At 38.5% G+C, this 17429-nt stretch overlaps 1 protein-coding gene across 1 annotated transcript in view; it reads right to left on the minus strand.

Moving 5' to 3' along the window:
- Nucleotides 1-17429, minus strand: part of LOC5566567 (A disintegrin and metalloproteinase with thrombospondin motifs 12) — a gene marked incomplete at its 5' end in the record, with an annotated part of 109827 nt that overhangs the window by 82287 nt on the left and 10111 nt on the right. Inside the window, one exon of the mRNA XM_021848901.1 lies at nucleotides 10681-10978. Within this exon, the coding sequence (XP_021704593.1) occupies nucleotides 10681-10978 (298 nt within the window). The remainder of the gene's footprint in view (nucleotides 1-10680; nucleotides 10979-17429) is intronic.

Consider the following 17429-nt stretch of genomic DNA (forward strand, 5'->3'; position numbering starts at 1 on the left):
CAAGTAATATTGGTAAGCATCTTACTTCAAGTAGCAATTCACCACATGCCCGGCTACAAATGTCCTCCAAGACCCCTTCAAAAGCTACTGGAGGTATATATATATTGCATTTTCACAATAGTACAAGAAATGTGACTAATCGTATCATTGTGGCCTTTAGATGAACACACTTGTATCAATCATGGACATGTTTATTTTTGCCCTAAACTTCTCCAGACGGTTGGCTTTTATACACTACCCGTCATAAATACGGACTCAATAAAATAAGTATTGCAATAACCAGTTGGATATTGAAACACCCACCACACCCCAAACGCCAAAAATTTTAGCATCACCTTAAAATAGGAAAATTTAAATGGCTATATCTCGAGATCCTTAGGATTTGCAAAGAACCGATCTTCAAAATGGAGTCTTGAATAAAACCGAATCACTAGAAAATGAAGCAAATCAGAACTGAATCACTGGAAAATGAAGTGAATCAGACCAGAAACTCTTGACTGTGGTGTCATACCTGAATTACTTAAATATGTGGTGAATCTAAAGTCAATAAAAAAAGTAGGTAAAAATAAAGTAGATCAATTCAGAATCTGTTGAAAATGATGTGAATCAGTCAGCAATTTAGTGCTTGAAAAAAGCAGTTAAACAAAAATGAATTACCTAAACCAGAAATGAATCAGACCTGATTTACTTGAATATGAAATAATTTAGACCTATAAAGTGAATCATACCTGATGCACTCGAATACGTAATGAATCCGACACGAATCATTTGGAACGAATCTTACATAGATCTTCCCTGAATCACTTGACTATAATGCAAATCAGACTTGACTCACTTGTATATGCAGTGAATCTGACATGAATCTCTTGGATATGGAGTGAATCTATCATAAATCACTGGAATGTGAAGTCAATCAATCTTGAATAACCGGAATAGCGGCAAAATTTAGAAGAAAATAGTCTATCTTGCGGATGTCCTTAACTTTCTGAATAACTTTGCAAGAGATTCGTTCTTTATATCTCATGTGGATCACAATACAGAACTTGCTTGAAATTGTCAATTTTGCATGCTTACTAGCGCCATGTAGCGGCAAAATTGCAAACCAATCTCTCTGTCTTCTAAATGTCCTTGACATTCTGAACAACTTTTCGAAAGACTCGAACTTTGTATCTCATATAGATCACGAATACAGCTTGCTTAAAATGCTCAATTTTATTTGCATATTAGCACCATTTAGCGGCAAAATTGCGAACTTAACTGTCTGTCTAGCGGAAGCAGGGCTGTTAAAGTGTCATGATCGACTTGCGGCGACACTGACGGATCGAGTCTTCTCACTGTCGACGAAGACGAAGCTATATTTCATGTGTTCACTTTATCACGTCGCAATGACGGAGCTCTCACGAAACCAATTTCAATATTGTTTTGCTTTTAAAATTGCTATATTTTTTTTGGAGATTTTCGGAAAGCAAATGTGTTTGATAAGTTAAGTGGATAAGGCAGGGTGGTAAATGACTGGACAATGCGTACCATTGGTACTTCGCGTACCTGCAGGTATAAAAAAGACCCCATTTGTGGTCCCTAGCCTCTTGTCCAGTAACTCCTATCCCTACCTCCCGTGGTACCGCCTGGGATACAAGTAACCAGGGCTGGCATCAACTCGCACAATGCGCGCAAAGAGCAGAATTTAACCACTGCACAAAGAGGAGACAGACGCGCGCAAAGTGTAACAACACGAACACAATGAGGGCACGCAGTCGGAAAGAGAGTGTAAGCGATTACGCAAAGAGTAATGCTGACGGAGTGTGTTGGCAAAACATGCTCAAAGTGTACACAATTTGGCTCTTTTTACCTTATAACATGGGTATTTTTAAAACGAGACCAACGAATAGATGTCGGATATCGATGTCCGTAGTTGTTTTGGAATTCAAGATGGCGACTTCCGGTTTGTGAAAAGCGTTTCAAACCCATGCAATATGGGTATTTTTGGAACGGGGCCGATGAATACATGACGGAAATCAATGTCCGGTGTCGTTTTGGAATCCAAGATGGCGACTTCCGGTTTGTGAAAATCACTTTGAACCCATTCAATATGGGTATATTTGGAACGGGGCCGACGACTGGATGACGGAAATCGATGTCCGACGTCATTTTGGAATCCAAGATGGCGACTTCCGGTTTGTGAAAATCACTTTGATCCCATGCAATATGGGTATTTTTGGAACGGGGCCGACGAGTAGATGACGGAAATCGATGTCTGACGCCATTTTGGAATCCAAGATGGCGACTTCCGGTTTGTGAAAATCACTTTGAACTCATTCAATATGGGTATTTTTGGAACGGGACCGACGAGTAGATGACGGAAATCGATGTCCAGTGTCGTTTTGGAATCCAAGATGGCCACTTCCGGTTTGTGGAAAGCGCTTCAAACCCATGCAATATGGGTATTTTTGGAACGGGGCCGACGAGTAGATGACGGAAATCGATGTCCGGTGTCGTTTCGGAATCCAAGATGGCGACTTCCGGTTTGTGCAAATCACTTTGAACCCATGCAATATGGGTATTTTTGGAACGGGACCGACGAGTAGATGACGGAAATCGATGTCCGGTGTCGTTTTGGAATCCAAGATGGCGACTTCCGGTTTGTGAAAATCACTTTGAACCCATGCAATATGGGTATTTTTGGAACGGGACCGACGAGTAGATGACGGACATCGATGTCTGGCACCAATTTGGAATCCAAGATGGCGACTTCCGGTTTGCAAAAATACCTTCAAACCCATGCAATATGGGTATTTTTGGAACGGGACCGACGAGTAGATGACGGAAATCGATGTCCAGTGTCGTTTTGGAATCCAAGATGGCCACTTCCGGTTTGTGGAAAGCGCTTCAAACCCATGCAATATGGGTATTTTTGGAACGGGGCCGACGAGTAGATGACGGAAATCGATGTCCGGTGTCGTTTCGGAATCCAAGATGGCGACTTCCGGTTTGTGCAAATCACTTTGAACCCATGCAATATGGGTATTTTTGGAACGGGACCGACGAGTAGATGACGGAAATCGATGTCTGGCACCAATTTGGAATCCAAGATGGCGACTTCCGGTTTGCAAAAATACCTTCAAACCCATGCAATATGGGTATTTTTGGAACGGGACTGACGAGTAGATGGAGGAAATCAATGTCTGCCACCATTTTGAAATCCGAGATGGCGAAATCCGGTTTAAAGTGATTTTCACAAGTCTTGGATTCCAAAATGGCGTCAGACATCGATTTCCGTCATCTAATCATCGGCCCGTTCCAAAAACACCCATATTGCATGGGATCAAAGTGATTTTCACAAACCGGAAGTCGCCATCTTGGATTCCAAATTGGTGCCAGACATCGATGTCCGTCATCTACTCGTCGGTCCCGTTCCAAAAATACCCATATTGCATGGGTTCAAAGTGATTTTCACAAACCGGAAGTGGCCATCTTGGATTCCAAAACGACACCGGACATCGATTTCCGTCATCTACTCGTCGGCCCCGTTCCAAAAATACCCATATTGCATGGGTTTGAAGCGCTTTTCACAAACCGGAAGTCGCCATCTTGGATTCCAAAATGGCATCAGACATCGATTTCCGTCATCTACTCGTCGGCCCCGTTCCAAAAATACCCATATTGCATGGGCTCAAAGTGATTTTCACAAACCGGAAGTCGCCATCTTGGATTCCAAAACGACACCGGACATCGATTTCCGTCATCTACTCGTCGGTCCCGTTCCAAAAATACCCATATTGCATGGGTTTTAAGTGATTTTCACAAACCGGAAGTCGCCATCTTGGATTCCAAAACGACACCGGACATCGATTTCCGTCATCTACTCGTCGGTCCCGTTCCAAAAATACCCATATTGCATGGGTTTTAAGTGATTTTCACAAACCGGAAGTCGCCATCTTGGATTCCAAAACGACACCGGACATCGATTTCCGTCATCTACTCGTCGGCCCCGTTCCAAAAATACCCATATTGCATGGGTTTGAAGCGCTTTTCACAAACCGGAAGTCGCCATCTTGGATTCCAAAATGGCGTCAGACATCGATTTCCGTCATCTACTCGTCGGCCCCGTTCCAAAAATACCCATATTGCATGGGCTCAAAGTGATTTTCACAAACCGGAAGTCGCCATCTTGGATTCCAAAACGACACCGGACATCGATTTCCGTCATCTACTCGTCGGTCCCGTTCCAAAAATACCCATATTGCATGGGTTTTAAGTGATTTTCACAAACCGGAAGTCGCCATCTTGGATTCCAAAACGACACCGGACATCGATTTCCGTCATCTACTCGTCGGTCCCGTTCCAAAAATACCCATATTGCATGGGTTTTAAGTGATTTTCACAAACCGGAAGTGGCCATCTTGGATTCCAAAACGACACCGGACATCGATTTCCGTCATCTACTCGTCGGCCCCGTTCCAAAAATACCCATATTGCATGGGTTTGAAGCGCTTTTCACAAACCGGAAGTCGCCATCTTGGATTCCAAAATGGCGTCAGACATCGATTTCCGTCATCTACTCGTCGGCCCCGTTCCAAAAATACCCATATTGCATGGGCTCAAAGTGATTTTCACAAACCGGAAGTCGCCATCTTGGATTCCAAAACGACACCGGACATCGATTTCCGTCATCTACTCGTCGGTCCCGTTCCAAAAATACCCATATTGCATGGGTTTTAAGTGATTTTCACAAACCGGAAGTCGCCATCTTGGATTCCAAAACGACACCGGACATCGATTTCCGTCATCTACTCGTCGGTCCCGTTCCAAAAATACCCATATTGCATGGGTTTTAAGTGATTTTCACAAACCGGAAGTCGCCATCTTGGATTCCAAAACGACACCGGACATCGATTTCCGTCATCTACTCGTCGGCCCCGTTCCAAAAATACCCATATTGCATGGGTTTGAAGCGCTTTTCACAAACCGGAAGTCGCCATCTTGGATTCCAAAATGGCGTCAGACATCGATTTCCGTCATCTACTCGTCGGCCCCGTTCCAAAAATACCCATATTGCATGGGCTCAAAGTGATTTTCACAAACCGGAAGTCGCCATCTTGGATTCCAAAACGACAACGGACATCGATTTCCGGCATCTACTCGTCGGTCCCGTTCCAAAAATACCCATATTGCAAGGGTTTGAAGGGATTTCTGTAAACCGGAAGTCGCCATCTTGGATTCCAAAATGACATCGGACATCGATTTCCGTTACCTACTCGTCGGTCCCGTTCCAACAATTCTCCCATATATTCCAATAGAAGCTCCTATAGAAGCATTCGGTTGGTACTCAATGAGCCACACAAAGAGTGTGTGTTCACCATTTTCCATCAACACTTTGTGTCGAAGGATGCATTGCAGCGAGAGCAGAAACACAAAGAGGCGTCAAAGAGGTAAGAACCAGTGAGAAAGTGTAGCTGTCGCACTGCACTCAAATTCATGATCAACACAAAGAGCGCGCTCTTTGTGTTTTTCTGTTTTCACTGAGGAGATGCCAGCCCTGAAGTAACCGTAGGGAAGATCGGGTAACCAACCCTAGTGGGACCTTGGTCGAATGCTGACAGGGAAGGAGGGCTCCTCTCTTCTGAGGGTGTAGCTTATCAGAGCGTCTGTTCTTCATGTTATGAGCGGCTAAAAACAGCGTCTATTCTCCATGTTAGGAGCGGCTGATCATCGTCCTAGTGCCAGCGTGGGACTCTAAACAGTGCTGTGCACGATGATCCTCCGGCGAGACAAGGGGTTGGTGCAGGCCTTACAAGCCAGCCGTAAAAATCATCAGTACAGGAAGCATACAATGTAAATTCGCACCGGAACAATCGGCATAAACCAAGGCGTCGAAAACGGACTAACGATCAGATAATGCACTAAAAATGATCAGGTTTACGATTCCGTCATAAGCCGTAGCGATGGAAAAATGAAAGAGAATCATATGATCGATGGAATAACAAAATTATGCTAAAACTTTAAAGCAAACAATTTAAGAACAGAGTTTCAAACTCAGATGACTAAATACGTTTTATCAAATATATAAATACAAAACCGGTCAAACGCGTTTTTCAAATGTAAAAGGCAGACAATTAATCGTCCCATAAAAAAATATAAAATTTCCATAAAAAATGCAAAATTTGCCAGTAAAGAAACAAGGGTAAAATCAACAGAAAAGTTAAAAATTTCCATAAAAAAATAAAGAAGTGCATAGAAAAAACAAAATTTTCCATAAATAAAAAAATTTTGAGCAATAAATAGATTCAAAAAAGCAGTAGAATCGACAATAATCTCACTAAAAAATATCGAATTTTACATTTAAAAACCTCAAAATGTCCCTATTTTCTTCACAAAAAGCAAGAAATAATTATAAATTTTCCACAAAAAAAGCCAAAATTTGCAATAAATAAATAATAATTCTCCCACAATATATCAAAAATTTCCATTCAAAAAATCAAAAAGAGCAATAGCAGTAAATGCAAAGTTGCAATAAACAAACCCACCTGAGCAATTCAAAATGACAATCAATACATGAAAATGTTGTAGAAAATTCCAATATTTAAGTAAAACTTTCCATAAAAAATAACGTTATTTTCCAATAATGAATAATAATGTGTGTAATGGATTTTAAAAATTTTCAGTCAAACTGAAGCATTGTTTTCACAATTGGAGCTAATTAGTCGTCGTATGTAGATGTAGTAATTGCATTCGTTCGATAAATAATTACGTAAGAATTTAGGGGATGGGTGAGCGGGGAGATTGACCATATAGAAAAAAAATAATGTTTCATACAAAAAATCATACATGGAAGGGGTGGCGAGGTTTCGAAAAATCACAAAAAAAATGTTTTTTAATACACCCCATCGTTAGGCGCTACAATTTTAATTATTTCGGCAAAGTTGAAATGAAACATGGAACATGGGATATCTAATCATCCAATATTAGGAACACTTATGTCACTGCTTGGGTTATGTCCAACTACATTGATGGTAGAAGCTTATGCTCTCATGCCCCACCAGCCAGGGAACTGGTGTTTACAAACTAAGCATCATTTGTGGCAACACTTTATGCGGCATGATGGAACTTTGCCGAGCGCGCTAAATGTTGTTAGACCACTGACGTAGTTGCATGAAGTGGGTGATGAGGTACAAAAGTAGCGTTACAGCATGCTTAACCATATTTGTAGTACTGAGACAACCCATTAGATCTTAAAATGAACCTATTAGAAGATACTTTAAAAAGCGTTATGTTCGTAGGCAAATAAAAAAAAATATTTAGGAAAAAACTCATCAATCGAAGTATACACATTTCTGCAACTGCTGTGGGCAGTTACACCAAAGATGAATGTGAATTTCCGTATTATGTTTAAAATCACTCGCCACTAGCTCAGTAGAGAAACCTATCGAAGAAAAGAGACTTACCTTGTTGTGCTAAACTCGTCTAATGTACCTTCGCCAACTCTGGTTCCTGAATCGGGAATCGTTAATCAACTCATCTACATACGACGACTAATTAGCTCCAATTGAGAAAATAATGCTTCAGTTTGACTGAAAATTTATGAAATCTATTACACACATTATTACACATTATTGGAAAATAACGTTATTTTTATGGAAAGTTTTACTTAAATATTGGAATTTTCCACAACATTTTCATGTATTGATTGTCATTTTGAATTGCTCAGTTGGGTTTGTTTATTGCAACTTTGCATTTACTGCTATTGATCTTTTTGAATGGAATTTTTTGATTTATTGTGGGCGAATTATTATTTATTTATTGCAAATTTTGGCTTTTTTTTGTGGAAAATTTATAATTATTTCTTGCTTTTTGTGAAAAAAATAGGGACATTTTGAGGTTTTTAAATGTAAAATTCGATATTTTTTAGTGAGATTATTGTCGATTCTACTGCACTTTTGAATCTATTTATTGCTCAAAATTTTTTTATTTATGGAAAATTTTGTTGTTTTTATGCACTTCTTTATTTTTTTATGGAAATTTTTAACTTTTCTGTTGATTTTACCCTTGTTTCTTTACTGGCAAATTTTGCATTTTTTATGGAAATTTCATATTTTTTTATGGGACGTTAATATTTTAGCCAATGTAAAATAGTGACATTCACGAAGATTTAAGACCATAGGTTTTCGGAACATTTGCCAAAAGCATTGCATTGAAAAACTTTGTAAAATAGATATCAAAAGATTGAATTGATTTCAAACAGTAATAGTTTCCCAAACTAAGGTCGTATACTTTCAATAACCATTAGCAAGCGATTCCGTTAAATCAAAACTAATTTATTTCGATTTAAAAAAAAAGATTTATTGTTTAACATTAACACAGCTATTACAACAAACTAAATAAAATAACTAGAATTATGATGCATATCGAGAAGTACAATTTTTTTGTGACATTTTTCGGTAAAAAATGGGCAAGTTTTTTACATTAGATGTTGCTGAAAGATGTTTTTAGGCGATTTCGAGATATTTCTGAGAAGTAAATTGAACTCCAAATTCAGATCACGAACCCTCAAACGGTTCGAGTGAAAGTGGATCGAAATGCGAGCATTTTTTTCTGGTACTCATTCTCTCTTGCTTCTATGCTCACTGTTACTCACACTGTAAAAGAGTTCTTTAGTGACTCGTCCGAAAAACAAGCCTCGCGTAGTTGTCATGGCACTCATTTTTGTTGGAATTTTCCTCCGTCGTGTTTTGTGTCGCATCTTCCTCGTTCACTTTTCGTTGCAAAAACAGGCGAGGCAAATACAGCACGCTGCTCTAAACCATGCTACTGAGCTCTGTAATGAGTATTATCAAGTCTGGTTTTAACTTTTTATCTTCAATAATTTTACTTTAGTTTACAGTTTTGAAAATTTAGAAAAATATTGACAATAAAGCGGAAACCACACTAAGTATTTCAGTGCCTGAAGATATCTATGGTTATCTAGAGGCAATTTATAACGTATTATTGAAGCTTACCTCATAGTTTCCAATATTCTTGTGTAGTTTGCTGTAACTATAGTCCTTTTTTTGTTAAGACAGCTCAATATTAAACTCATTTTTTTTAAATTTTGTTTTGGTTATGGTTGACTTTTTGATTTATTTGATAATGTAGCAATGTTAACCAACACGAAGGAAGCTTTGGAAAATTGCAATACATAGCAGTGTGTAGAAAATCGCTACACATGCGATGAGCAATCATTATTATATTCTGTTCAAGATAAACTGTTGTTGCGGAATAATTGTTGTGACAACAATAGAGAAGGTCAATGTCAATGTTGTTCCGTGTCGGTTGAGAATTGATTCACTATCTAGGACGCATTCCCAGAGCGCTAAAGATTTTGACCAACCGAAGTAGGTTGCTGCCCCATAGTGCACCGCCGCGCCGGCCGGGTGCCAAGAGCAAGAGCGAGGAGTCGAGATGATAGGTGCCTGTGGCTCCCTTATTACTGCTGCTGGGGCGTGCGCGACCAGAGCACAGGAGGGAGCGAAAGCGAACGTGGAAAATAACTCGTTCTCAAGAATCAAGATCGCCGCGGTTTGTGCCAGTCAACCGATCATCGACAGACAGCAACGACGACGACCGGACGACCGGACGGTGTGGCGCTTACATGATGATGAGCTTTGTTGCACTCCGGTGATGATGATGGTGATGGGGTGACGTGAGAGCAAATGATCGATGGGTTCATGAATGTGAAACCGCTGTTGCTGGACAGTGTATTGTCGATCGTTTCTAGTCGAGGAGAAAGAATTGCTTTGCTCGTGTGCGCCTCTGGCGACAATCTGACGTGAGGGATTTCCGTCGTGAGTTGTTTCTTAGCGTGTGATTAAGCGGGTGATGATTTTCCGAAGTGTAAGCAACAATCTAGTTTTAATTGATCCAGAGGACAATTATACACGAATAAGACAATTTTCTAGATTGTTCTACTTTTGTTCTAATATTTAAATAATGTAAATAAAATGAGAATTATTTGTTTATTTTTTGGTGATTTTTGCACGAAATAGGAGAATTTCTGTCAAGGGGGTTTTTTGTCGACCGATTCTAATGAAATTCGGCAGTAAGAAGTGTTTATGTGCTACATTTAATAGGTCTTAGGAATGCGCAGCAATTCAGCAAAAGCAGGCTGAGGCACGTGAACTCGATACTCACTAATTGAGGATCTTTTCGGGATGGAAGTTTTCCTGACCCCCAGGGCATAGAGTATCTTCATACATGCCACATGATATACGCAAAATGGTCCTTCGGTAGAGAAAGCTCTCAGTTAACAACTGTAGAAATGCTCATTAGAACACTAAACTGAGAAACAGGCTTTGTCCCAGTCGGGATGTAATGCAAGAAAGAGGAAGAAAAACGAGAAGAGGGATGGTGTTACTGAATCGAGGAAAAGACCACGATCCACACAAATTTTCAAAAATGTTGACAAAAAATATGGAGAAGAAAGAGGCGGGTCTGGAAATCTCAAAGAAGGATTTCTTCTTGCATCTGATGCTGCTGTGTTTCCGTTCTTTAAGTTTTTTTTTAAAGATTGAAAGACATAGCCTCAAAATGCAATTTTATCAACATTTCATAAATCATTTAAGATTTTCGATGTGTCGTTCAAGTAAGTAAGTAAGCCTTATCATTCCATGTAAATTGTATCCTCCTGATGAATAAATTGATACTCACTCCAGTTCCAAATGCAACGTCTGATCCTCGACGTCGACATGATAGTGTAATGTTCCATCTTCTGTGTCACCGTTGATCCCAGGACTGCGTCGTATACGACGATGATGAGGTACTTCATCATCACTGTTCTCTTCGTCGAAAACACCGCGTTCAATCTGTCGTGCTTTATTTTGATCTTCACGTCCACGTCGATGATGATGATGATTATGTGTTAACTGGTGCGATATTAGCTCTCCCCGTTGGTTTACCTTCCGTGGTATGACCAGCGCAGCATTCTCCAGATGATGTGTAAATAAACCTGCGAAAGGCGTGACCGAGGGGACACACAAGAGATAGAAAACAGTTTATTATTGATGGATTATCATAAAATTTTCTGCGGAACGAACTGTAGGAAGCAAATGAGGTTTTAAATTAGGCTTGGTTTGCTTGTGATTTGTTCTCACAACTTAGTAAACTTAAGCCTCTTTTTACGCAAAGTATTTTTCTATTTGAACTCAATTTACGTACCTTTTTATAACGAAGCTCGTAAATTAAGTTCAGAAGATGAATGGGCAATCATGTATTGGAATGGTAAGATTCGTGGAAAGATTGTGATGTGTTTTAACTTGTGCCTTGAGATTTGGTTCAAACGTGTTTGACCTATGAAATTATGCATATAACATATTATTGGTAATATATTGGTTAGAATCAAATGTTTAAATATCGAGGATTTTCAAGAAGAATTTAACTTGCACACATTCAAGCCTGAATGAGAACCATATAAATAACTAATATGCTTAGCACATTAAAAAAGAATAATTTCTTCAAGTAACAAAACCTGAATTTCTTACAAGTAGACTCCAAAAGGCAAATCTGGATGCGAACTAAAGTTTCTCTTTATACGAACTGATTCAATTTACGAATTCCCTATCTAATTCATAAAAAGATATTTTAATGTTATAAAATGCAATGGCATTGGTCTATGCCCAAGTAACCATAAGCACTAATAATAAGCCCTTAATCAGCATCATAAATGCGTACATCCATTATAATAGCACCACAAATGCTTACACACCCTATAACAGCACTTCCGCTGCATAGAAACCCTATTACAGCATCATTAATGCTTCTAAGCCTGTTGCATACGGGCATTAAATAAGCACTATATTGGCTCTATATTCGCATACAGGGCCTGTTTAAATGCCATCCAGTGTTTTGACAGATATACCACGTGCTTTGTGTTTACATATAGTGGTGAGAGGGAGTCAAACATAAGTCTTCTCACTACTACAATTGCAGCTTTTATGACGGGGAAAAGTGGTGGTTTAAATTGGTCACTTTTCTTTCCAATACTATTCATCTTATGTGGGCGAATGAGCAAAGGAGCAGAACTTCAACAACTCAACAATACAGGTGTCGCAGGTTCGAGACGCAAAATGAGGAATTTCATCATCATAAAACAAGGATCAATATGTGGCAATTTCAAGTCCTCAAAAGGATTAAAACCACCAAAATGAATAAGTCTGATACGGAGAAGTACTATCTCAATCATTTTATTACATTTTGCATACTATTCGAGGTTTCCATTTTCATTCATTTATTTATTTACCTCGTGTACCAGCTGCTTGGCCGCATACGCGAAAGCTCTCTGGCTGCGTACGCGAAAGCACAAAATATTCGCCCGAAAAACCTGGCGAAAACAACTGACGTTTCTCACGTGGTCTTACATCAGCACTAGTGATGCCGAGAAGCACGGCTATATCTTCGCATTATAATGGCACGCTATTTCGCCTTTTCTGGCATTATAATAGCATTATATGCGTATATAAAACTGACAAGCATCAAATGATTACCCTATATGCGCATATAATGCTGTTACCGTGCCGCATTATCGTGCTTACTGGTTACTTGGGATGGTTTTTATTCATCTGTATGTAGACATGTCTCTCGTGCTTGTTCATTTGTTAAACATTTCAATGCGTTTTCCAAATCCCTTATTCCAGTATTGTCACAGTTCCACGTTCTACTCAAACGGGGCGGTTTGTCAACTGTCACTGTAAATTAGCAGCTATTCATCGAAAGACGCCTACGGGTTGCGGTTTTTAATGGACTGTATTTTCTAGCGCTCATCAAAGAGGAAAATGAGAAGCTTGGTGGTTTTACCTGTCGATAAAATAAATCGGTTAACATACTTGAATGCACATAAATTGCATCGGATGATCCTCTGCAAGAGGATCAAATCAATCATGTGATCAATGCTCTCTATAGTCTCCCGAGAAACGAACTCTAATAACCGCTGCGCCAGCGAAGAAAAATAGTCAACGACGACCGTCTTTAAGTCTTTGAGTTCATGAATCATGCTGCAGGCTGCGAAACGGTCTTCTGCTGGTTGGTTGCTTGTCAAACCAACATCAGCTAATCCTTTCCTCACGAACATCGGCATCGGTGCGCCGAGATTGACAACTCTATTATATGGTTTTACTGTCTCGTTTGATGTGTGAATGGTTAACGGGACAAGTCCAATGGTAAGTAGGTATATCGGCAAAATCGACGATAAGCCCGATAACAGCCGGAAAAAAGGCAGAAAGTGAGAATGAGAGAAGATTTAAACTAATGCTACTGAACTCAATTTGATTGGGGTTGAACTAATGGGTTGATAGAATATACAAAATGATAAATGATGTATAGTTTGAATATAAAGCAGCAAATAGTAACATAATTTCATCTAATACTTAGCTGTGTCTTAATACTTTAAAGTAAATTATATTGAGCAGATTTTATGGCAAGCAGATATTAAATTGAGAAGACGAAAAATCAACAAGACACAAAGTTATAAAATGATTCAAGATGACACTATTATCCTAGTAGATGCGCAATTGAAAAAAAAAACACCCACAAAAATACTGGGAGAGATTTCAGAAGGCGTAATAAGACATAATGTTCATTCTTGTGTCACACACTGTTTCTCACTGTTGTTCGTAGACACGTTTAAAAATGTTGAATTGGACATCTAAGAAGGAGATACAAAATTGTGAAAGAGAGACAGACTGAACTTTTAGACTGGGGGACTGTGCTGTTAAATCGCTATCGGTCATGTGGCATAGTTGATTAACGTGCCCTATTTAGCGCACTGGAATCGATGCCCAGCAAAACAATTACATTCTTTTTCAAAATGTTGCATCTCAATTTGTTCAAACTGACCATTGAGTCAATTGACTTCAGGTTACTCAAAATTATTTCGATAAAAGTCAAACATTAAAGGATGAATATCTACGATTAAGAATAAATTTAGAACCTTTTCGACTCACTATACTGACCATTGTCTACTGGTAAAAAATTCTATCCTGATGTAAATTTTGAAACGGACGACATGTATTTTGGATCCATTAATGAGCCTATGAGGAAAAAAAATTCAGTGATAACCTTGTTTTAATTTGGGTTCTATCAAGAATTTAAAATATATCATATTGTATCATGCTACTTCTTCAAATTACTCTATAAATTCCACTTTAAATTTTACAAGGAAGTTTTCAAATATTCAATAAATTTTTCTAGAATTTCCTGCGAAATAATTGCTTAGGACTTTGGGATTTGAACCAGTATCTCCTATTTTCCTTGATACTGCTTCAAAAATTTTGTTCATGCTTTCTTAGAAAATTTAACCTTTCCAGCTTTTTACGCTAGCATGCCATACAATTTAAATCACTACCTTCTGATAATCATTGCCTACACTATAATTTTCTTTATTGCAAATTCAAAGCGAGCTTTGTCATTGAAACGTCAGGATTCTTTATTCTCAGCTTTGAAAACAGAAAAAAACAATTTTTTTCTTGTTTAATTATTTTATTATTTATCGTCTTTTAGGTCAATGAAAAGCGTTTGAAATTAGCAACTTGATTAACTTTTATTATGAATCTGCATGGCTTTACTAGATGGATAAAAAACAAGACGATTTCTCTTCTTCTCCTTCATGGCATTAACGTCCTCACTGGGACGGAGCCTGCTTCTCAGCTTGGTGTTCTTATGAGCACTTCCACAGATATTAACTGAGAGCTTTTTTTGCCTAAATTGCCATTTTCGCATTCGTATATCGTGTGGCAGGTACGATTATATACTATGCCCAGAGAAGTCAAGGGACCGACCGGGAATCGAACCCAGACATCTTCAGCATGGCTTTGCTTTGTAGCCACGCACTCTAACCACTCGGCTAAGGAAGGCCCCTTGACCTTGTTTTCTCTGGTTCAACTGATTTTTCGTTTCCACTGAACGCATTAGTGCTTTAGTGAAGTGTTAAGAGGATACTTGAGAGGATATCGTAAGTTTAAAAGGTGAATGGCAATATTTTACCCGAAAGTAGACAGTGTAAACTTAAATCCGTAGATAACTAAGTCTTCGACCGAGTTCCTTCGGTGTTCTGCTGGTGCTCGAACTAATCCATGCAATGGGGATAACCTGAACTTTTTTCTCCCCCACTTTTAAGAATTTTTCAATTGTACGAAAGTAGTCGAAAATAATACCACATCTCGCGTTTAGTATCATACAGGCGTATCTGTAATGGTCAATTTCTCTTCGTCGATTTTCTCTTTGTATTAGTACACGAAATTCAATCGATTTTCACAACATTTTTCGATGCAGTATGACGAAGGACAATGAGTAGTATCCATTGAATCAAAAATAGCTTTCAAAATCTGTTACCCGGCCAAGTTATTAGTTTAAGAGAAATCGATCATTGCAGTTACGCCCTCATGATACTGAACGCCAGAAATTATTTACATAGACTGATTATTCTATTAGTCGGGTGAGGTGTGAATTTTTTTTTGACGTGATTTAAATTAGATATTTGATTCTCTGATAATCTTGCCGATGATTCTGTGAGAATTGTGCTCGGAATTTCGTCAGCCTAGACCTGGATTATTCTTAAATTCTGTCATTGAACCTATTAGTATTTAGGATTTTATGAAAATTATTCTCAGAACTCCGTCACAAATTCAATCGGATTTTGTCTACTTTCATCTAGTATTATGTATTTGATCATTCTGGTCCCCTGTTTCTGAATACAGTCTAGGCTTTTGCGAAAATTTTGCGCAGGATTATGTTAAAATTGTCCAACAGAATCCCACCAAAGCTTATTTTACTTAATTCCCGTTCTGGAATCTGAACAAGTCTGTCCTGCTCAAAATTCGGTAAGAATTTTTTTGTGAGAGCCTTGCCCATTTTTCGATTCTAAGATTCTGCGACAAATATGTACAACATCTTGTGAGAATCCATAAATCCGTGAAATTTATGTGAAAATCCGGTCTAAAATTTTATAAGCTTTCGATTTGGCTCTAAAACTGCCATATATTTGTTAGTTTTACAATAGAAAGTTTTTTTTTTTTGTTAACTTTAATTGGCTAGCCACTCGTCCTCTTTAAGCATCACTGGACTGAATTACTTAATGACTTGTTATTTGTAGCAGCTGATGTAGTTGTTGTTGCCTGTCTATTTTACCGAGCCATAGGTAGTCCATTGTTCGATGCCTAGTTTGTTTTGCCGTTTATTTAGAAATGTGTGCAGGAATGGCTGCCTTAGTCGTTCTCAGACCACAGTTGAGGATTGATGTGGGAGCTCCATTATGGCTCAATACTGTGGATCATTGAGCAACTGAGTGGTTTTATGTTAGGTTGGGCTGGAACCGAACCCATGACCATACCGCTCATTAGAGTAAACGTGTAGCCAACTACGCCAAGGACTTCTCTAGTAAAGAAAGTTATTGGAGAGATATGTTGTACTTCCTATGTATTACGCGTTGCAAGAAAAAAATTAGATTCCTTGGAAAATCTAGAGCAAAACTACCGGAAATTTTCCACTGATTTAAGTCTAAGCTACCCGTGGCAATCGAGCATTTGTAGTTTTATTGACATCGAAATACATATTGGAATAAACAAAAACCAATGATACCGTGCTGCATCAATACCCGGACGCCTAATGTGATACAGATATTCATTATTCAAATGCCTGTAGGCAATTGGGTAGTCAGTATTCGTTCATGAATTAGTAATAAAAACGATAATTGTTAGGGTGGAACTTGATAATTTACACAAAATTTACAATGAATTTTATGAGAATATTGTGAAAAAGCGTATTAATTCTGGACCATGTCGTGTTCACAAATCCGGACACTTGAATCAAAATCCGGACATCGATGCATCAAAATCCGGACATTCAAATCAATACAACTGTATTTCATATAAAACCATAAAAAATGAAACTTACCTTGATGTTACGAGACATAAATTCAAGGATTTGTGATAAGTATTGCTGCTCATTTATTATAGGCTCCTGGAACAGCTTTTGAAGACTACAAAAGATAATATGATGTGCGCATCGTTACCCCATTAATGACCAATAATTTGCACTCATTTGTAAGTCTCCAATTTTCAGAATCACAATAATATCACTTTTAAACATTCCTTCATGCTTTTCTAGTAATTATAATGCTGTTTCAGTTGTTAAAACTTGTTAAATTTGATGCTTGAGTACTTTGTTCGGATTCAGAACCACACGAATCAGTAGCCGGACAAATCACAACAAAACCATGAATCACATTCAATTATTACGTAACAAATGCCTAATGCCATCGCTAAATTACGATAGTTTAGTGCATAGAATTCTCCCGGTTTCAGAAAATTTTCGAAACAAACGCAGTCAGAGTAAAACTGAGTTTTTGTTTTTGTATTTAACAAGGCTAAACTTGATGTTATTTAAACGTTACAATCGACAATGGTTGT

The sequence above is a fragment of the Aedes aegypti genome, chromosome 3, assembly GCF_002204515.2.
Source record: "Aedes aegypti strain LVP_AGWG chromosome 3, AaegL5.0 Primary Assembly, whole genome shotgun sequence".
NCBI classification, from domain to species: domain Eukaryota; kingdom Metazoa; phylum Arthropoda; class Insecta; order Diptera; family Culicidae; genus Aedes; species Aedes aegypti.